General features: G+C 42.8%; 1 protein-coding gene across 1 annotated transcript in view; it reads left to right on the plus strand.

Annotated features, from left to right (window-relative positions):
• Positions 1 to 2,569: 2,569 nt before the first annotated feature.
• flt1 (fms related receptor tyrosine kinase 1) overlaps positions 2,570 to 22,564 on the plus strand; it is a gene marked incomplete at its 5' end in the record, with an annotated part of 30,719 nt that continues 10,724 nt past the window's right edge. Inside the window, 12 exons of the mRNA XM_080489381.1 lie at positions 2,570 to 2,627; positions 5,128 to 5,224; positions 5,827 to 6,032; positions 7,728 to 7,852; positions 12,015 to 12,180; positions 12,315 to 12,451; positions 12,790 to 12,961; positions 13,172 to 13,289; positions 13,441 to 13,610; positions 13,729 to 13,876; positions 19,969 to 20,092; positions 20,458 to 20,566. Coding sequence (XP_080345507.1) covers positions 2,570 to 2,627; positions 5,128 to 5,224; positions 5,827 to 6,032; positions 7,728 to 7,852; positions 12,015 to 12,180; positions 12,315 to 12,451; positions 12,790 to 12,961; positions 13,172 to 13,289; positions 13,441 to 13,610; positions 13,729 to 13,876; positions 19,969 to 20,092; positions 20,458 to 20,566 — 1,630 coding nt within the window. The remainder of the gene's footprint in view (positions 2,628 to 5,127; positions 5,225 to 5,826; positions 6,033 to 7,727; positions 7,853 to 12,014; positions 12,181 to 12,314; positions 12,452 to 12,789; positions 12,962 to 13,171; positions 13,290 to 13,440; positions 13,611 to 13,728; positions 13,877 to 19,968; positions 20,093 to 20,457; positions 20,567 to 22,564) is intronic.

Genomic DNA, 22,564 nt, shown 5'->3' on the forward strand with positions numbered 1-22,564 from the left:
CTGAGTGTCACACACACACACACACACACACACACACACTCACACACACACACACACACACACACACACACACACACACACACACACACACACACACACACACACACACACACACACACACACACACACACACACAGTCGAACAAAGTGACTCAGTTACCACACAGGATGTTGGTTTCACACTTGAGCTCTGTCTTCAGGTTGTGGTCATGACGGCTTGACCGCACGTTGAGTCAGTTTTCTGGAGGCGACAGACCAGCGCGGCAAATGACTAACCTGCTGGCAAACAATCTGCACATCACAACAAATATGTTGTATGGTACCAAAACATAGACTTTTACACTGTTTATGACATCAGTTTGCCTCTGGGTTTGTGCATGAAAATATTAACACAAGACCAGTAATACACAGAAAATACAGAATGATGTGACACTCTTATAACTCAATATTTTACTTTTGTATTAACTGGGAAAAATTTGGGATGTACAAATTCTACCAAAATATCATTATAGTGTTTATTTATCATTATTTTTTAAAACTCCTATTCCAACATATTTGTAGTTTCTGAATGATTTTTTCACTTGTGCTGAGATTTACATTAATCTCTGAATTAATGAGATAAGATACCTTAAGCTGAGAAAAAAAATGATAGACTAATTTACTCCGCTAGAACAGATTCAGCAAGCTCAGATGAAAACCTGATATGAACATGACGATACTTCACAGGAGATCTGTGTACGTTATGATCACAGCAGCTGATCTCAGACTGGAGCAGAAACCTGGAATCTCCCTTATTTCAAACACTTTCACACTTTTTGTGAGCTGTTTTTTTTTTTTTTGTCATTTTTAAAGTGACACAATTTTAGGTAATTTACCAGACTTTTGTTCACTCTACAGTTACATATGGCTTGATACAATATACATTTCTTCCCACATACTGTAAAGATTGTTGGAGTTACTGTTTGATTAATCAGCCTGTCCAAAATTCTATCATGTAACATCCACAACTGCTTTAATCTGCAGACATTAAGCCTCAGAAGATGGCCAAATGAATCTGTAGATGTAAGCGCAGACCATCATGCCTTGTCTACTATAACTTTTCATCCTGTCACATCTTTTGACGTGCACCGCACAAGCAACAAACATTAGCTCAATATGGAAAGAGTTCTCTCCCAACACTTGCACACTTACGTTTGCATTTAATTCTGGCCTCAACAACACCCTTCTGTGTACTGTATACTACTGTATGTGTTCACAACTCATTTAATGGATTTACGAGTTGTTTTTGTACTGTATATGTATGTATGTGTATTTGTATATCACAAGTTTATCAGAGTCATAGACTTATTATGTTGAATATATGCTGTACTTATAGAAAAGTGAAATATCTCCTCAATAGAAGGTGCAGTTCAGATTTACTGTGATTTAATTTATCATTACGGCGCCCCCTTTGTACTGCATTTCGCATCATAGGCTCTCATTACCTTATTCAACTGATGCTGGTGTGTAAGAATCAAAAGTGACTTCCACGAAGGGGAAGAGTTCCATGAGGGCTGTTGAGCCTTTTGCCATTTCTCTGTGCCGATTGGGCTCACATCACCACCCAGTGGCCAGTGTGTACCATTGTATGTGCTAAACTGAAGGAATGATGCACTTTACGCCCAAAGGATTTGAGATCATTGCATCAGCGTTAACAAGTATCACATTATTTGCCTTTATATTAAAGACACTACTACCAATGCAAAGGCCGTTGTGTTTATAACTCTTTAAGGTGCTTTTTTGTATACAGTGCATTTTGCTGCATGTAATAGTTACTATACGAGTAAACTTATTGTTGTGGAAATATTTCTGTTCTCACTTAAAATACCAGACATCTGCACAGTAGTTTGGAGATTCCTGCCATACGAGTGAGATCACTCGTTTCTGTTCAGGATACATTATTGCACGGAGCATGTCTTGCCAGGTTCGAAATGTGAGGAGCTCTCGTGGTGTTGATTAAGACACCGATTAGCCTACGTGCTGATCAACCCGTGTACAACAATGTACTGTACATTATCTGAGCACTGAGGGGAACCTCGTGCGTCCTGTCTCATATGTCACCGTGCGTAATTGGTCTCTGGCGCAAATTAGACTCACATTTTAGTTCGTTTTATCATCAACAAAATAATAATTTCAGTGTAAATGGAAGTTTGAAAAGTATTCCGCAATAATCGCTTTAATAGATACAGTATTATCTGCTGTTTGGATGGAACGGCGAGGGAGCGCTCTTACGCACCTTGGGTGTGTCAGTGGACGTAACGGAAACCCGCTATCCGGCGGTTGCACTGTGGGAACTCTATAAATCCGCGACACTCTCCAAAACGATGGGAAAAAGTTCCACTGGAGTTCAGCCGTGTCGTCCTGTTGCGCGATCTCCCGCAGCAAAACCTCAGGAAACCAACCGGCTCCAGTCAGTGGCCGTCAGACCAGCGCGCAACAAGTCGCCGCGTCTGCTCGGAGAAAACAAACAGCACCAGGAGTAACATTTCTTTCATGATTTCATTTTGAAAGCCGCTACGGAGTCACGAGACATGATGAATTTTGTTCTCATCTGCCTGCTTTGTGGATTGTATGGAGTTCTTGCAAAAGGTGAGCCACCACATTTCTTTGCAAGATGCAGAAGTACCTGCCGGGAGATTAACTTCAATAATGGAATTATTTACAACTTGTATAATTAATTCAATTGTGTTTAAAAATGTATTTCATGAGCCTGGTATTTAGAAAAATAAATTAATTTACCCTGAATTACTAGGTCAGGCACCTATTCGAGTGAAAGATAGAGAAAGCAATACTCGCACACGTGTGACTATGAATGTCCCACCTCTTCATGTATTGACCCTCTTGATTATTTAGTGTGGCTGTGATCAGCTTGTAAACCTCTTGGAGCGTCGTGCTTTGAGGTAGATAAGCGGCTTCCAGCGGGACTCTTGTTTGGATAAAGGGGACCTCTGTGGCCCGACTCCTTGTGCGCTTTGGCCCCGGTTGAGTGGACACACGCAGGGCGTTGTTTCCTGAGACTGATGAGTTTGTCAAATGGAACTTTTGATATAAATGAGCGAGAGGTCGCGACCAAATGAAGGAAAATATCTGCCGAGGTTTGCGGGCTCCCCCAACGGGTTTTATTACTAAAAAGAGACACATTTACACTTCATTTTCTTTGCAAATGTAATAATAAGCAGTTGTTAACATCACAACTAAAAGTCAAGCTTTGTGCATCATTTTTCTTTACATAAATAAATCCTTCATTGCTGTAGGATGAAATCTGAGAGCAAAAGTGTATTTAGGCACAATTGTTTCTATCATTCATTATTCAGTCAGCGCGAGAGAGTAAATAGTCATAAATTAGCCTGCAAATGTATTTCATTTGTCCCCCCAAAAATGCAGGTAATATACAAAGTTGTGACTCGGTGAAGTATTGGATTTTTGATGTACATGAATCACAATAATAATATAATTCTCTTTTCATAAATTTTTCACTCGAAGTTTGACCTGAAAAGCTTTTTCTCGTTGTTTGTAAAACAATGATCATAAATGTAATCTATTTTATTTTAGGAATATACCATGTCACCCTCAAATGAAGGTTACAACGCATCCCATGTATTTGTCGTCTGGTGAAATTGTGTTGGCGCAGTGAAATTGAAAATGAAATATCAAGGATGTTTTTTTTTCTCCAGAAAATATACAAAAACGAACATTTTGCTTTTACGCAGAAAAGATAAACTTCAAAATTGGTATGTGGTAACATAAAGCGGCAATAATGTAATGTGGTATTTTTAAAATCACCCCCATGTTTTGATGAGTTGCACCAAGATGAGTTTCTCAAAATGGTAACATAGTGCACCTAAAGTGGCCGCTGAAAAGATTTTATCATTCTTTATCTCTGGCACATTTTAGTTTTGTCTGATGTTTGTTGGAGGTTTTTGCTGTGTCTGTGAAATATCGTTGTTTTTTTTTTTTTTGTTTTTTTCTTCCCAATTGAAATGTCTAAGGATGTACAACACTGAAGTTATTTCACTTTGCTTGTTTGGATTGGCTGTAATTGTAAAAAGTGAACTTTTCATCTGCCCTGTCGGAAACTTGTGCTAACTAGACCCATGTTTAAACAGCTTGTTAAAAAGAGATTCTTGACTTCCTTTTTTGGCTGCCCCTTCGCCTGCCATGTGCATGTCTGTGTTCTTCTCACTCACTATGAAATCCTAGGAAATAGTATAGGAAGTGCTTACAGGCTGAGTAATACCAGATCAACTGAATGGGGCATCCACTGGGAACAATGATACTAACAATGAAAGGTAATAATGGATTTAAGTGATAAATTCACTAAATACCATTCCTCAAAGTGCTGCAGGTTGTTTGTGGAGCTGATTGTTGTGTGTTCTGTGAGCAGCCTCTGAAGGACGGACTTCCCTGAATGATGTTTCCGCTGTTGTTGTGAGGAAGGAAGGGTGGACGGACAAACTTCTCGATCTCTCATTAATAAACCTCAGCGATTAAGTGGAGAACTGCCTTTATTTGATAAACAAGAGGGACACTGCTTACGCATTTCCACACGAGTTGTCGAGTGGTATGAGCGAGAAGATGCGAGGGGGGTCACCGATACTTTGGCCTGGATGGGGGACGTGCTTGGGAGGTGGAGACCAGTTCTGCAGTCACTTAAGAGTCAGATTTAGTTGAGAGTTATTTTGGAATACCTGACAGGAAGCATACAAATTATTCCTGGGCTGTAAAGTGTTTGGTCTTCCAGGATTTCCTCGATAAGTGTTCTTGTGTTGATCTGATTCCAATGGCTACTTCGCCAATAATCATTCAAACTATAGAATTACAAGACCTTTTTGCCACATTATTGATAAACTACGATAATCCTTTGACCAGAGTCTCAATAGGTATGCATACTTCCCAAATACAGTAAAAAAAAAAAAAAGCATTAAACTGTGTGAAAGCTGAGCACGATCCCACTCTGCTCCCTAACAGATCAATCTAATGTTAAATAACTTCATATATTCATGTTTCGGTTCACTCAGTCACATAAATAGATGTTGGGAGGTTGCTGCAGCTCTTCTTTATTGTTATAACCTCTCCCTGAATCCTGCAGAAAAAGATCAGAAGGGGAGGTTCAGCGTCCCCATCCTGGACGTGAAAGCTCGCCAGCTCATCCTGGACGTCAACCAGACTCTCCTGCTGAGCTGCAGGTGAGTTTCAGGTAGACCGATCTGAACCCCAGGGTGGAGCTTAGGTGGCACAGGGAAGAGGACATTTCCAAAAAAACACACTTTAAAATCACTTTAACCCTGAACACCATAACATCTTTGAAATGGTCAGCATCACTGATTTAATAATTAGTTCCTTTTTAACATCTCACCAATAGAGTGCCCTTTTATGCATTTTTCTATTCAAACACTCAAGTGTTCTTATGTTTCTCAGTTTGCAACTCTTTTCTGTGGTTGTATGTGAGATATTTGACAAAATTGCTTTAGGATGATTTCTTAAATGACCATGAGAAATTGTAAGTAATGGTTTATATCCAATCACAGCGATATTCTGGAAACTTTGTGTACTTTAAAGACAAACAAGGAAACTCTCAATTTTGAAAAGAAAATATTCCAAAGAGTGAGGAAACAAGGTCGACCTTCCATGTTTACACTGAAACGTTTCATCCGTCCACTTCTGTCCACCTTCATGTATTATTCTAACAGTTTATCCATTAATAAAAGAGATGCCATTTCTGTGATGTAACCTGAATGTGAATACACCCCCACCCCCACCCCACCCCACCTCTCTGCCTGTTGACCAGGGGTCGCTGGGAGCTGACGTGGGCGTTCCCGGCAGGATTATCCAGAGATCAGGTGCAAGTGGAGGACTCTCGCTGTGGACGAACAAGGCAGCAGTACTGCAGCCGTGTGATGATCAGCCGCAGCCAGGCCCAGCACACCGGCCTCTTCCGATGCCGATACAGACACAGGACCCAGAAACAGGCATCCATATATGTATATGTCACAGGTAAAACACCACCTGTATTCCAAGATAAACCTGGATATTTTTTATCACTGTATTTATATTATCCCCTTTTATAGCCAACTAACTGAATAGATTGTTGCTCCTTCGCTCCATGATACTTATTGTTTATATCCTGAGCTTAAACAGGATGCAGTGGGTGCTAAATACAGACCAATGCCAGAGAGCCATTTATATCTAAACACTGTTTGTCCCAACAACACATCCTCCTAGATGACTCTGGCACAGATCCACCTCCTCCTCCCCTGCCTCTCCTTTCTCATCTCAGGCCTACCTCTTTGCTGTCTATATTTAAATCCTTTTTTTTTTTTTTTTTTTTTAAACTTTCGTTTACGTGCTACCTCATGGCCAGGAATAGCCCAGCTGCTGAAAGGCTCAGGCCCGGGCAGCGTTTCCCAGGGCATCAGCCTTATCTGCTCTGCTCAGCCTTGCTTGAAGCATCCTGTGCTTGGGGGAGGAGGGAGACGAGTCAAAGGGGAGGGGATGTCGCTGTGTCTCTACAAGGTGGCAGCAGAGAGGAGAGAGAGAGGGAGAGAGAAAGAGAGAGAGAGGGAGAGAGAAAGAGAGAGAGAGAGAGAGAGAGAGAGAGAGAGAGAGAGAGGAACCAAGGGGGATAAGATGAAGGCCGATGGCCCAGTGGTGTCCAGGGGCAGAGGAGGCTCTATGTCTGCCCCGCCCTCTCCTCCCGGTCCTGCAGGGTGGCGCTGCTCAGTCTGAGCTGTCCGGGGCACAGAGCTGGGCTGGAAGCCAGGGTCACAGGGCTCGCTACTGTTTGGCCAACAGGACCCTCGGGGGCCATCAATCGCTCAGGTCACCATGTCCATTAAGCATCACGCTTGGCCTGCGGCTCAGCTCAGACGTAGCTTCCCTCCCCGAGTCCTCGATAAAGAAATCAAAGCAAGAGAAGGAAGCCTTGAGTCGACTAGTCCTTAGGGTACTTTTGTTTGAATGTTCAGAGATTTGCTTTTCTTGAATAACACCCTATGGTAACAAACAATACAGTGAGCAACACCCACACCTTTGAATGGCATAGGACCATTACAGTCGTCGAGCTGAGCGGAGAAAACACAGAGAAGCTGTTTGAATGCTTCTAAACAATCTGTGTGTTTATCTGCAGTGTGTGTGTGTGTGTGTGTCTGTGTTTTCATTTGTTGTTGAAATGACCGCTAAGATCTATTGTGTGTGTGTGTAAAGGAGGCTAATTGTTTTCTTCATATACATTTTCTCACAACCTGCCAAATCAAACAAGGTCAATCCCTTGCTCTTTGTGTTTTAATTGCAATCTGTTGTTAATCTTATTGGAAGTTGTAGCAAAGGTTTTTTTTAGTAAAGATACATTGTGAAAACCACATAAATGTAATGTTTATTCAAAGGACTTTTGCAATTTTTGAAAGTATTCTCTTACACTTTCTGTCGCATGCAGGATTCCCACTCAAACACTTGTGTTCTAATAGGCAGTCAACTAAATCAAGGAAACCTGCAGATAATGTGAATAATGGTTCAGTCAAATCAAACTTTCATGCTTAGGTTTGCTTCAAAAACGCTTAGAAAACCTGGCATCACTGTTTTGATTTTTATAGGTCATATGAGTATAAAAAAAAGCCAGAGTCCTTATTGATATAAAAATACTTGACATGCTAATTGTCATACATGTCCCTGACCGCAGTGTTTGGGTTTCAGACAGCCAGCAGCCATTTGTGGAGCCTCCAGATATGAGCCCAGGTGTGTTGTACATGAAGGAAAAGGAGCCGCTGGTCATCCCCTGCCGGGTCACCCACCCCAACATCACCACCACACTGGTCAAGGTCAGTGCATGAAAAAATGTAATATATCAAACTTGCTATTGGTTGACTGTATTCACAGCCATGGCTGGTTGTCAGAGCATCTACACACTCACATATTTCTGTTTGGTCAAACCTGCTCTGATGCACAGCATTACTTTCCTCAGTCATTCACACGATGGACTGTCCAGTTCTTTCCCTCTGTCCACATCGTTTGCTACAATAGTTCTTATCTTGGCAGCCATTACTCGGTGGCGTGTGTGTCCGTTTGTTTGTGTCCGTCTGCGGATATGTGTGAAAGTGTGTGTGCGGATATGTTTGTGAGTGTTGGCACTTGAGTGCTGAGTGAAGGGGAAAGTGCACAGAGTTACCAAGTACAAAAAGAGAAGCATTTTGCGAGCTCGCTGCTGCACGCATGTTTTTGGCTGCTGAATTAGTCAAAACTGTTGACGTTAGGCTGTCACAAAACACACCAGGGCCACTTTCATTACTCACTTTTTCCATTGAAAGGAGGACCGCTGTTGGCACTGTTTGTTACCTCTGGAGACAGGACATGGGGCCGGAGTGCCCTGTTGGCCCCTGGCCAGCAGGACTTCCCACATCTTGCCCTCCACCTCGTCTAGTAGAAATAATGGCTGCCAACTTCATGCGACTGATTCTTTAAGCAGCTGTCCAGCCTGATGTAGGAAGCAGAGGCGGCTACTGTTGGCCTAGATCAAAGAAAAGGCTGTTTTCTTTCATCAAGAGTGCTCCTCATTCCTATGACAGCTTGTGCGTCAAACCAACAACATGAAGGCCATAGTTCAATATAAAAAGCTGCTTCTCACTGAGAACCTGCAGCGGAACAATACTGAGAGAGTGCCGCTGAAGATTGTGGTGCTATTTTTAAAATTATACTCATTTCTTTTGTGTTTTTTTTGTGTGAAGATTAAGCAACACTTAACAATTTTAGTAAAGTGTCATATACAGTAGGATGGTACAAGTAAAGACAGCAGAGGCTAAAATGAAATCAGTAATGACTTTATTAGGCATTAACCTAACAAGCCTGGTTAGTCTGAAACACCCACAGAGAAGATATTCTGGCACAGGAGAAAACGTGTTAACTCTACATAGAAAGGTCCCAGCATTAAACTCAGGTCTTGTTCTTGTGAGGCAGTGGAGCCAAACACAGTCCTGCCCTATTCAGTCTGTCAATCCAGTTATTGGGGAATTTTCATTTAACCTGATTTGATTATCAAAAAGAAAGATAATGGGATTCCCACATCTCCTGGTGACAAAATGGATAACTGAACAATGATTGATGTTGAATCTTCTAGTTCTTATTGAGGTTTTCACTCCAAACTAGAAAATGTTACGAATCTTGTTGGCTCATTGGAATCAATACAATTCTCCTGCCGGAAGTCAGAAGTTTTGTGAAGCAGAAAACACTGACGATGTGTAACTGATTACTGTTGGTAGTTACTTCTATTAAAAGTAGTAGAGTTAATTCACTAGTTGCTGCTCCACTGCTTCTGCTAAAGAAACAAGTCCTTGCATTAGTTCTATTTGTCTGCTTCAGTTAACTTTCTCTAAATAAGGAGCACACTGCTGTACTGACACAAATGAGCAAAGCGGTCAGACTGATCCACTCATTTGGTTTTTTTAGTCTTGACCTGGAAATGAGAAAAGAAAAAATCTGGAATAAAACACTTGAGATAAACTACCAGTATGCAAATATCTTATCTACAGTGAAACAAATTATTGTTAAATACTATTAATACAGTACAGTTACTATGGATACAACAGTACTTCAAGTCGTATATATTTCATGTTGTTTGTTCAGGATTAATAAGATGCTTATTTTCCATCAAATAGTACATTACTTAATTAATACCAACAGTTCTCGCTGATGCTGAAGCTCGCAGTCGGCTCAGTGAGCAGAACAGAGAGGGACTGCATCTCGACTGCTGTTTTCACAAACATCAAACTTAGTGAGTAGAAAGTTCACTTACGCTTCAGTGATTGTAAAGGTTTTCCATAGTCTAATAAAAGCAACTAGTGAATTACTCTTTACGTGTGTTGTGATGTTACCGAAACTGCTGACAATGTTTAATACAAATGCGGAGGTTTCTTCAGGCGAGGTGTGTTCACAATGTTGACGAACGTGGAATATGTCACAACCTCACACACACACACACACACACACACACACACACACATGTTTTTGTCTTTGCGAGTGCCTTGGACCATGAAGGTAATTATTCTAAAAATGGCTCTGCTTCTCTTCCTTCATCTCCCTGCACTGAACCGGGAATCTGCTCTGTGCCGCAGCCTCTGGAGTGTTTTTTTCCGGGAAGGACTTTGTACTTAGCTGAGGTCTCCGGTGTGACCCCTCTGGACAGGAACAGTACCCAGGAGGCTCCGCTTTCTCTCGTTTGCCATGAAAGTGATGGTGGGGTCCCAGTGGTTCAGCGTGACGGAGTCGAGCTGCGTTTCCAGTCAGAATGTCTCTATCCTGTAGTAACAGGATGCAAGAAGATGGACTTGAGTCACATTTCTCACATCCTGACGTCTCCGACTCCTCAGCTCCTCCTGTTTTCTCTCCACCTTCTCAATAGTTAGAAGATGGGGGGGTGGGGGGGCACAGAGGGCATGGAAACTACTCACAAGGAGCAGCAGTGAGCTCAGGAAGAGGAAGCAGTTAGAAGAATCTGCTTTACAGGACTGATGAGGGAGGAGGAAGAACTCAGTGGCGTCTTAGAGGGTCACCTCACACTGGGGGGGTGGGAGGTGGAGGTGCTATCAACCAGTTCACGGTGGGAGTGCAGGAGTCGGGGAAATGATGTGTGTGATGGTGGCAGTGGGGGGGGGGGGGGGGGGGGGGGGGCGTCTACCTGTTCCCCTGAGAGAGGGTGGGAGGCTTCCACTGTGTCACAAACCTTCAAGTAAACATTTCCTTGTCGCTGCCTCCAAGAAAACAACAAAAGTTTAGCAGTTACACAAGTGTCCATGACAAGGTAGCCAAGGATTATGAAACCAATGGGGGGGGGAGGTTGTAACATCCCCTCAAACTTATGGAGGCTTTAATGAAGCCAGATATTTGTCAGACTTTTTGAGAAAACCAATGACTGAATTGCTTGATTGTAGTTAATTTCTACAAAAGATAAACCTCCTGAGATACATCAACTCATTTCCCAAATACTGACGGTCAAAAACATTGAGAATCAGAGACAGCATCAGTAATGACTTGCTTTCAATTGAAACCGTACCTTCGTGTGTATTTTTGCATATGTTCACCTTGTGGTGGTAAAGTAAGAAATCTATGTTTTTGGGGCCTCATTTCAATTCTGGAACTTCATTACTGATGTGTAAGTTTGCCCATAAAGTGACTTGACAAGGACTTGTGTTTTTGGGTTCATTCATCTTCACCAGCAGATGAAATAAGCAGAAAACAAAACTTCTGTTTTTATTTAATATTGTTTTTGACTGATAACCATCACTGGCACTTAATTATTATTTAATGTTCTATATTTATCGGTGATGCAGAGTCATTGTGCAAGGGGCTTTTTTTCCTTCTTGACAACTAATCAAACCATAATTAAAGCGAAATGTTGTGTGACATAACATTATGTTCACTCTTGTAACTGTTGTGAATAATCAGTTAAAAGCCTCAGACTGACTGATTACTATCATAAAATTAATAAGAGGTATAATTTCTGCTGTAGGTCAATGCTCATTATTTCACCTGAAATCTGTTGCTGTGTCTCTGTCTCACTCACTTTGCAGGCTTTTAGTTTGAGTGGGATTTTTTTCTTTAAGTTTGCTCTTACAAAAATCTTCTTTTGACTTAAGGAGGAGCATCTCATTAATCCAGAACTATCTGCATCTTCCTGACAGCAACATAACAGATGTCAAACTTCGAGTATCACTCATTTTCAACCTGTTTTCAAAGTGACACATTCACGACCATTTCTAAAGTTTGATTTAACGTTATAAAAGCTATCCACTGGACTCCGCAGTTTGTTTATCAGAGCTATTTTTTGTGTCTTAACTCCGGCCAGACCTTACCAGACTTTATATGTGACTAATTAACTCAGTCCAACCAAAAGAATGTGGACACCACCATTTCACTTTCGAAATAACTGATGTGAAAGTGTGTTACAGTGAAATATGTCATAGGTGTTGTCTTCTCTTGCTTCTTCCACAGTTCCCCAGTCCCGGCCTCAGTCCGGACCAGAGGAACATTATCTGGAGCAGCAAGAAAGGCTTCACCGTCCGAACTCCCACTTTCTATTACATCGGGCTCTTTTACTGCCAGACCGTCGCTGAAGGCGTCAAGCACAAGTCACGTATCTACTTTGTGCACAGACCAGGTCAGCATGAATTCCTCTGCAGCACTGTATAAGTCGCTCATAAGCATGAACAAATGTGTGCCAGTAGTTTCTGTGTCATATCACTCACAGCTTGCGACACATATTTCCTGTATTTCTTCTCTCACTTGCCACAGTGAGTAACATCACAGAAGTGTATCTGAACAGCAGTGGACCTGTGCAGGCCCTGAAGGGAGAGCGCCTGGTCCTGAACTGCACCGCCACCGCAGAGCTGAACACTCGAGTCAACATCAGCTGGGACTATCCTGGAAAGGTCTGAGCCAGAGACACACAGGTTCAGATGAAAAATGTCCTCTGATTTCACCAGAGGTGAACAGAACTGGGGATATTCTCACTGTGAGGCGAGAGAGCTGACCGCCACATGCACATGCAATAGAACAGCTCTTTTCAAAATAACGCCTCAAAGCATCTTTGGCATTATATATCAGGTCAGGCAAATTACATTTGGTGGGGATGACTGACTCTTTTACAGTAAACATTCTATGAAAATCATGCTTAACTGAAATCTAATAGGCATGTGTAACTATGTTGTATCTCTCTGTGAGTCCAAGGAAGAACTAACGGTGTTATATACTTTCTCCCAACCCTCAGAATAACAATGCTGGCTTCACTTCTAAAAGGCTCCTGAGACACCAAACACACATGTTGTTCTACAATATTCTGACCATCCCGAAACTCCAGCGCTCAGATCGAGGTCTTTACACGTGTCGTGTCACCAGCGGTAATCAAAGCAAACAGCAGAAAGTCACTGTTACAGTTTATGGTGAGTATGTCCGTGAGAATCCAGCAACTTTAAGCCACAGTTACTCCTTCACTTGAGTTTGAAGTTTCACTTTCGACATTTTCTGTAACCATGTTTCTCCTCCTCACCAGCTCTGAATCACTTGGTGGTGAATGAATGTTCATCGCAATTATTTACATCTGCTTTTCAAATCTGTCCTGACTGTGCATTTGTGTTGTACGCTCATTTCAGACCGTCCATTTCTTCGCCTGAAGCCCAGGAATGGATCTCTGATGGTGGTGCAAGCGGGACAGAAATCCTACAGACTCACACCCAAACTTCGAGCGTTCCCCGCACCTGAAGTTATCTGGTAAGAGAAAATAATCTTCTGTCTTTCCTCTTGAATTGACTATCAATTCCAAATTACTGCTCTCTTTAAAACTCCGATTTATACTGGTAATCATCTCATTACTGAGAGCTTAGGAAACCGCTCATATCCATAATATTGATTTCATTGACAGGTTGAAGGATGGCATGATTGCAGCTCAGCAATGCTCAAGATACCACATTGATGGAAGTTCCTTGATCATTCGGGATGTTGCAGAGGAGGATGCGGGGAAGTACACCGTCCTTGTACGAATCCAAGAACACGGACTTTACCAAAATCTCACTCTTACACTCGTGGTCAATGGTGAGAACCAGTGAATAAATTCTTCACTTAACATTTGATTTTATCCCTGACTCTCTCCCTTCAGCGGTGACAAAGATTTACATGAATCGCTGTGTTTGTCTGCTTCTCTCTCTCACAGTGAGCCCTCAAATAGGCGAGAAAGCGGTGTCGTTGCAGGACCCGGGCTCGGTGCCACGGGGGAGCCGGCGAGCCCTGCACTGCACATCTCACGGAGTCCCTCCTCCACACATCGAATGGCTCTGGCATCCCTGCCCGTCCAAAGGCCTGTAAGTAGCGCAGGAGAGCAGGCAGAAATGTCTGCATGTTTTGTCTCCCAAAAAGGAAACTTCTTAGAGTATACTACAGTTTGATTGGTCTTTTGTATCTTTGAGTTTCATAGATATCAGTCCTACCAACTCAATTCAGGGAAAATACTGAACTTTAAAAAGAATTCTCCTTATAATAATAATAATGATAATGATAATTATGCAAATTTCTCCACATGTGAGATAAATAAAGGGATATCTTATCTTATTATTATGTAATGGAATAAAGTCAGTATGTCATAACTCAAATTACAATATGTAAATGTAAAAAAAATGTTAGATAAATATACAGCTCGACAGCAGAAGCTACACATAATAATGACTTACATCCAAACACACACAGTACTAATAATGATGTTTATTATTTGATGGTGTGTGTGCATGTGTGCGTGTGCGTGTGTGTGCGTCTGTGTGTGTGATTTTCAAAAATGAGACATGTTTTGTCTATTTCAGCATGTGTTCAGACAGCGCTTCCTTCTCGTAACCAGAGCAGAGGCCTTTGGGAGCCTTTCATGTGCGGGAATGTGTGAATCTGTGTGTGTTTGTTTGTGTCTCTGCGCTCACGTGTGTGTGTGTCTGTGTGCGTGCGTGCGTCCGCCCGCCCGCGTGTGCGTGTGTGTGTGTGTGTTTATCATGCCTGCGTTTGTATATTGGTTTGTCTCTGACTGTCCATATGTCCTTTTGCATACATTTGTTTTAAGCTTGTACATTTATGTTGCGTGTAGTGTGCGTGTGCGTGTGCGCGTGCGCACGTGCGTGCGTGCGTGTGTGTGTGTGTGTGTGTGTGTGTGTGTGTGTGTGTGTGTGTGTGTGTGTGTGTGTGTGTGTGTGTGTGTGTGTGTGTGTGTGTGTGTGTGTGTGTGTGTGTGTGTGTGTGTACACATTCACAGACACAGTACAGACTTGAAAGGACAGATAAAGAAAACACACTTCAATAGAGTCCAGTTTTGTGCTCTCAGTCAGAATTTGTTGGTTTCTAAATCAAACGCTATGATTTAATGAATTTCCCGTTCAGGACGCAGGGTGAGAGGCCTGTTTATTATTGTGATTGCACACTGTATCCTGTGATGCTTTTTCGTATATCTGACACACACTCTATAATAAGAGTTCTCATGAGAAATGGCCCAGCCCAGTGATGCTAAGGGACAGTCGTCATTGAGCCGACTCAAACACACACGGGGCGTCCCGACTCTGAGCAAGCACTTGGCAAGACGTATTGATGGAGTCATTTTGCAGAGGTCAGACACTTATTGTGTTCCTCACAACCGAGTCAGAGAGGTTAAGTATTACCTGAGAGCTCTACAGCCACCGCCCATGCTCAATCCCTCCTTTGAGACGCAGACTTCATCAGTGTACTTGAACCTTAACCCTAGTACTCTCGCCAGGCGCCATGCCACGTGGCCTTTCATCCTTCATCCATTCATTCCTGCCAAATACCCAAAGTAAACTAAATAATGTACACAAGCACCGTTATCTTCACTGGAAGACAGTCTGGATTGAGTGATGATGTTTCCATCATGCAGAAATACTTACATATATGGGGGGCTTATGTCCACTTTTCAGACAAAAGATTGAGAGTAAAAAAAAAAATGTAATGTTGTGTATTGTGCTAAAGTAGAAATGTAACAAATGTATGAGATAATTTTCACTTTGTTTCACAGTAAGAGGTTAAATGCAATCTGTGAAGGCAAGTGAGACACTTCATCAAATGCAAAATGATTTAATTGATGCTTGCCTGTATTTAATTGCAGAAGCAATGTCCAGCCAAGTAAATAAAGTTTTATTGGACAGAACATTCCATCAGATTGCATTTAGCCTCTTAACTGGCTGATTTATGGTCCTTTGAAAAGCTCTGTTCTGGTTCCACCTGTATATCTTTAGACTGGTAGTTTTGGTTGGATCCTCATGAGGCCCCTTGTTCTTTGCAGCCCGGCTGCACCTCGAGCCTGACGCCATGCCGGAGGAGGCCCAGGGGCAGTGGACCAGGTCGGGCCAGGCTGATCGGGGAGCCTCGTGCCTGGGTCCTGGGTCCACTCCTGGGTCTGGCCCTGGGAACCGCGGCGCTCTTATCTGGCCCGTGCAGGAGGCGCAGTGGGCTTCCTGTGCGAAAATCAGAGCGCTTTTCCTCTCGTTGTTTGGCTTCCTCTCCGACGCGAGACACTTCCCAGCGGCGTGATTGTCCCTTCGTCTTCAAACGTGGCACAGTCCGCTTCCTCAAGAGCTTGATCTATTCTTGAGAGCACTACCCACGCCCCTTCCCCCCCAACTCCGCTGCCCCGCACACATACCTCTCCAAAACCCCTTCCCTCACCATCTCTGCCCTCCACCCCAACCCAGCGTCCTCCACCTCAACTCCGCATCCCTCCGACCCTGGAGCCCCGCCACCACCACCCCCACCCCTACCACCACCACTACATACTCATCAGGGCCTCTCCACAGTAGCCAGACGCCTCAGTGACATTGCCACAGAACCTAAGTGATGATCCTGTGCTTGCTAAACTGGAAAGCGAGAACCGAAACTTGGAACACTGCTGAGCAGTGAAGTCCAGGAAATACAGGAAACCAGGAGTTAAATATGCAACTGCTGAGGATTTAAGGACACTTGCTTTACTGATTATTTATTTATTTACTTGATTCTCCCAATTCATGTCCGCCCCGTCACCAGGCTATCCTCTGGTTTCATGCTTTCAACATTTCACAGACATTTTGAGCCAGAAGAAGTGCAATTCCATCCTTCCACCTGCCACATTTCTGGAGCTGCTTTGCTTGTTTTTTGTGTCCTATGTGGTACTATAATGGGTGCATGGACTGTGCTGTCCCAATCCCTGATCTGATCCTGACATCCACATAAAGCTGTGAGTTTCTGTTAAGCTTAGCCACCGGTAGAAGGTCACAAGAGCTTACCTTGGACGGATGAAACAGAAGAGAGGACAAGTTTTGTGTTCTTCACCATGGGATGCCTTCAGTTCTCTATTAAAAGACTGACGGTCTGCAGACACCTGCCATGTAGGAAGTCTGCAAAGACCAGAGACTCTCCTGTGTTGTCCACTGTCGTCCCGTGTCAAAATGTCTTCTTTGTATGTCAAACGATATCTCCATAACAAGCCTGTTGTCTTTGTATTTGAAGTGCATATCTAATTGTATGTGTGATACTACAAACCATTTTAAGTGAAAGCATGTCATAAGTGTTTAAGTAAACAACACTTCTGGGTGTAGTGTGTGTGTGTGTGTGTGTGTGTGTGTGTGTGTGTGTGTGTGCGTGTGTGTGTGTGTGCGTGTGTGCGTGTGTGCGTGTGTGCGTGAGTGCGTGTGTGCGTGTGTGCGTGCGTGTGTACAGGTGTCTGCCGATGTGATTCAGTCCTTGTATACAGATGTTCTATGAGTAATATATGAATCTAATATTTAATAATTTTATACAACTAACTTACATATGACAAATGACAATATTTGCCAGCTTTGTATGAATCTGTTAAGATGCATTGAGATGTTATATCAGTTGTTTGTGTTTTTGCATTAAACTTTGCTTATATTTGTGTATTGGTTTATTTGCTCTGTGGTTATTTCGGGGTTGAGACAGGAACAGCCATAAAAGTTGTATTTCAGGCTACAAAACAAGACAGGAAGAAAAGGCAGGAGGTGACCCCCCACTGATACACAACTCGCAAAAGTTCAGACATATTTCCAGACATCTACGGCTCACCCTGTTGGCAGGCACACACTGATGTGAATGTGGATGTGTCTGTGTATGCATGTATGTGTTCAATTTGTGTGTGCAACTAACATTTATGTCCACGCCTCCATCCAACTAATTGCATTTGTGTGTGTGAGAGAGAAACTTTGAGTGAGAAAGCTTTTCCTGGGAAGCGTGGGAGCGCTGGCTGGTGCAATCTGGTGTGGCAATGCTAGTGTGTGTGTGTGTGTGTGTGTGTGTGTGTGTGTGTGTGTGTGTGCGTGCGTGCGTGCGTGCGTGCGTGCGTGCGTGCGTGCGTGCGTGCGTGCGTGCGTGCGTGCGTGCGTGCGTGCGCGTCAGGCAGGGTGTGTGGTGTCATGCACAGGGTGGGTCGCTTGCACACTATCTCGATGCCAAGAGGAAGAGCAATCAGGGAGCAGAGAGGAACCAAACTCAGGAGATCTCAGGACGAACAGAAAAGGATGACGGATGCAGACAGAGACAGAGAGCGGAGGGGCAGTGACATATCTATAAACAGGCAGAGGATCAATAAACACAGTGGAAATGATCGTTTACATTGAGGATGATGGGTAATGTCTAAATAAAGATGCTTTATTTTGCTGATAGGATTCATTCTCAGATGATAGTACTTTGAGGTACATCATTTAAAATATTTGAACATAGAAATGCTAGATAACATGTTTCATTTGATCAGAGCATTTCTTATAACTTATCAAACTAAATCTATCCCTCCATCTTGTATACAGCTTTGTCCAATAAGTCATAGGGCGCCGGAGCTGATCCCAGCTGACCGACTGTACCCTGACAAAGTCCTGGTCAATCCCAGTGCGAATACATTAGCACCTGTGGCCAATTTCATTAGTCTGTTAGTTATATTACTTTTGACAGCAATGTCAGTTGCTGAATGTTTTTTTTTGCAGCCATCCAAAGTTTCAACAATAAACATTTTTAATAAATCACTCATTTGCTCTTTAACGTAACAAATTGGCTTTAATGTAAGGAATCGTCATCAGAAGCATTCAAGTTAGCCCATAATAGTGTCAACTTTACGTTTGTTCTGTTACTCATTTTATGATATAAAAAGACTTATTGTTTGTGTTGTTTTTCAGTAACTTTGGACACTCACTTAGCTGTTTTTGATATTTTTCAGATTTTCTTGTAGTATCCCAAATATTTATGATTTTATATTGTCTACACTGTCAAAAAAAATATTCCCGAAATGTGGCCGACTTGATGGTTGAATTAAAAAAAATACACAAACATATAAGACAGCATTTTTTCATAAATATATTAATAATATCCTGCCCGAGCTTTAGTTAGAGCAAAAGATCCTTTCTGCATGGTATTTGCATGTTCTTCTAGTACTTGTGTGGGATTTGTCTGGTTATTCCAGTTTCCTCCCACAGTAAAAACAAAAAACATGCATTTGAGTGTAGTTGGTGACTAAATTCTGTGGCACAGATTAAACCAGCAAAACCTTTAAGACAAGACGAGACAAGTCAAACCTTTTTTAGTCCCACAAGAGAGAAACCCCAGTGTCACAGTATCATAAAACAATTCAAATCAGAACCTCAAAAGACACGTTTCAAAGTTGCATTAGATGACAAACAAATGCTTTGCACATGCTGCCTTCATCTTTATAATGAACTAATATTGCCAACATATACCTTCAAAACACTTTTAGGAACAGCAGTGAGCATACTCATATAAAACAGATACACATTGAGATGAAACTTAGATTTCCTTTCTCCGTTCAGATCCTTCCCCATGAAAACCAAACCACCTGACAGTGTTGCAGAACCACACCACAGCACAGATTGTACAGTATCAGCAATTCTCACCATCTGGAGAGGTGCATACTGAACCGCAAAGCATCTTGCACAAGCTCCAGTTTCCCACAGCTGCGCAGCATTAGGTTATCTGTGGATTTGGGCTTGTGAGAGTGCTTGAAGGGCCGGAACTCGTCTCGAAAATGTGGGATACTTTGTTAAGAATGGAAGGAAACTAATCCACAGGATGACAATACCACCTCTGCATCCTTCATAAGTGAACAATCCAGCATTACGTAGCACTCCAAAGATCCACTATTGTCAGCTTCCAGGTCAGGGAAAGAGGACATTATGTTGCTGATTAAAATGGTATGGTGATGATGATGATTATGTGAATTCCGATGATGCATCAAGCAGCGAAGATGAAGGCGTTTCCCTGGTCTTCCCTTGGTCATCCTCCTGCTGAGCACAGCTGAGAAAACCACTCACACACCTGGACGCAACATAAAATGACTTGTGTCAACACAGCTGAGTCCCTGTCTCTCTCTTCCCTCTCTTCCTCCTCCCTCTCTTCCTCCTCCTCCTCCTCCAAGGTGTGCGTGTCCAGCGTCCTCCTCACTGTGGAGCCCTGTGACAGAGATCCTCCCTCCCACGTCTACATACAACCACATCCTGAGTGTTACTCACAGAGAGGAAGTGCTCCAGGGGAAGAAGAAGGTATCCGAATTCAATGATGAGCTAAAAATAAATGGATTTGTAATTAGAAAAAAAAAAAAAAAAATGTTGGAAAAAAATTTTTTAATCACAAATCAGCACAATGATTAACAACGGAAAGGAGTTTGCATTGTTATTTTTTAAAAGACAGACCTAATTGTTATGTGCCATTTGAACCATAATGTGGGTTAGATATCTGGCTCAGAAACCTCTATTGTCCCTCTCAGTGAGCCCATAGAAAATCCACGATCGTCGACAAAGATAGCGAGCATGAACCTAATAAGTGTGGGGTTTTTTGGGGGTTTTCTTACATAATAACCTGAGCATGGGTTTCTTCATGCGGATGTGTGTGCTTTCCATTTCCATAGACAGTGGGAGTCCTGACTGTGGCAGAGGCCTTTGTGTCTGGAGTGTATCGCTGCATCACCTCCAACTGTGTGGGCACAGACCAACTAGACATTCCCTTCTACATCACAGGTGATCCACAACTACTTGAATCACACTCATTACTCATCTATCCATCTTAGAAACATTTCCATCTGACTCGGGGCACTGGGACCAATCCCAGCCTGCGGTCTGGACAGTTTGGGACCGTGGGAATAAACTGGAGTATGTGTAGAAAATCAATGCACGCACAGAAACGAAACAACTCCACACAGAAAGGACGACAAACCTGGACTTAGACCTTCTCAATGTGTCACTACGATGCAGGCATCAAAATGTTGAGTATATCTGGACCTTTATTTTTGTTTCACCTACAATGAGTATTTAATTATTCACTCCAAATGTGATGAGTGGATGCCTTCTGGTAAGAACACATCCTCACTTTTCCATCAATATTTCATATCCAGCTGATCTAAGTTATAGTTACATGGTGCTAGAACTGATGCCAGTCGGCAATGTCTCTGTGTTGGCCCTACAGGGCATCAAAGCTAACATGTATGTTTTTGAATTGAGGATCGAAGCTGGAAACAAAACCAAAGGAACCATGCAAACTCCACACACACAAATGTCCCAGAGACCTGAGTCAAATCATGATTATTTTACAAGGTGGGAGGTTTAACCTTCTGCAACCCCATGAGGTTTTCACGTGTACTGTAGAGTAGTAACCCGTTCAGAAATAACATCCTGAAGTACTGACGTGGTGAACGGTGCATGAAATAGAAAGACAACTGTTTTAAGTATGTTTCGGCCGAACATATTTGCCCGTCTTTATTTGGGAAAAGTCACATTCAAAGTCTTTTTCTTACGATGCATGGAAAATTGATAGCGGTGGGGTGAATTTTATAGCAGTGTATTAATCCCTTGAGGGGAAATTCCTTCCCACATTAAAACATCAGTAGCAGCCACACAGAGCTGTGCTGGGGGGGAGCTGGAGGGGGGCAGAGGGTCTTGCTCAGGGACCCCCAGGATGTGGGAGGAAACTGGAGCACATGGAGAACATGCAAACTCCTCATGGAAAGGCCCCAGGCTATATTTGAACCCACAACCTTCTCGCTGTAAGGCGAGAGCACTAACCACTAAGCGAGAACCACTGCGCCAACGTGCGGCCTTGGGGTTTGTGTTTCAGTCGTGGCTTTTCTGGATGGAGTTTGGATCTGTTTCCTGTTTGTGCATGGAGTTTTCCCAGCACACTTTGGCTCCCTAACACAATCTATTGCCCTGAAAGTCTTAATACATCAAGCATGTGATGGACTGATTGCTTGTCCAGGGTGTAAACTGCTTCTCCTCCATTTAACCATCCATTCCCACTTCATCCTAGATAGATAGATAGATAGATAGATAGATAGATAGATAGATAGATAGATAGATAGATAGATAGATAGATAGATAGATAGATAGATAGATAGATAGATAGATAGATAGATAGATAGATAGATAGATGAAAACCTGCAGCCTGAGTTGTCTGTGATGACTTGTAGTGAAAGTAAAAGAGAAGGAAAGAGAAAGGTCTGCACGTAGATTTTAAACAACGTGCTACACAACACATCCCAACAGTGAAAAAGGTTGTATTGTTTGTGGAGAGCGGAGTAAGTGAGTTGTCTGGCAGGACAAAGCAGTGTACGTGCCCAACAGTGTGGTGTGTTGTAATGTGAGGTTAGATTTTGCCGCCGGTGATACAGGTTGGATTTTTTTGAACGTGTCCAGGAGTGCATATGTGTGCGGTTGCGTTGGCGTATGTGCAACAGCGAAACAGGAACCTGGACCCTTATCGTTCCACTTCCCTGTGCAGTGCACTTCCTTGGACTGGCAGGTCCGCTTTATTTCGGGAGGCCTTGGGGTGTTTGGGAAAGATAAACACTATCTGCCATCAGGAAACTCTCAAGCCGTTTCCACGGGAAGTTTCAAATGGCTAAAGTAAATAAAAAACGCTTTTCACTGTATTCCACTAGCTGCTTTTACCCACAATAGCCATTCAACATTGTCATCAAAGGTTACAGAAATGGAGGATTGGAGGGATCACTTCTCCTAGTT

This window comes from Lipophrys pholis (genome assembly GCF_963383615.2).
Source record: "Lipophrys pholis genome assembly, chromosome: 20".
Taxonomy (NCBI): Eukaryota; Metazoa; Chordata; class Actinopteri; order Blenniiformes; family Blenniidae; genus Lipophrys; species Lipophrys pholis.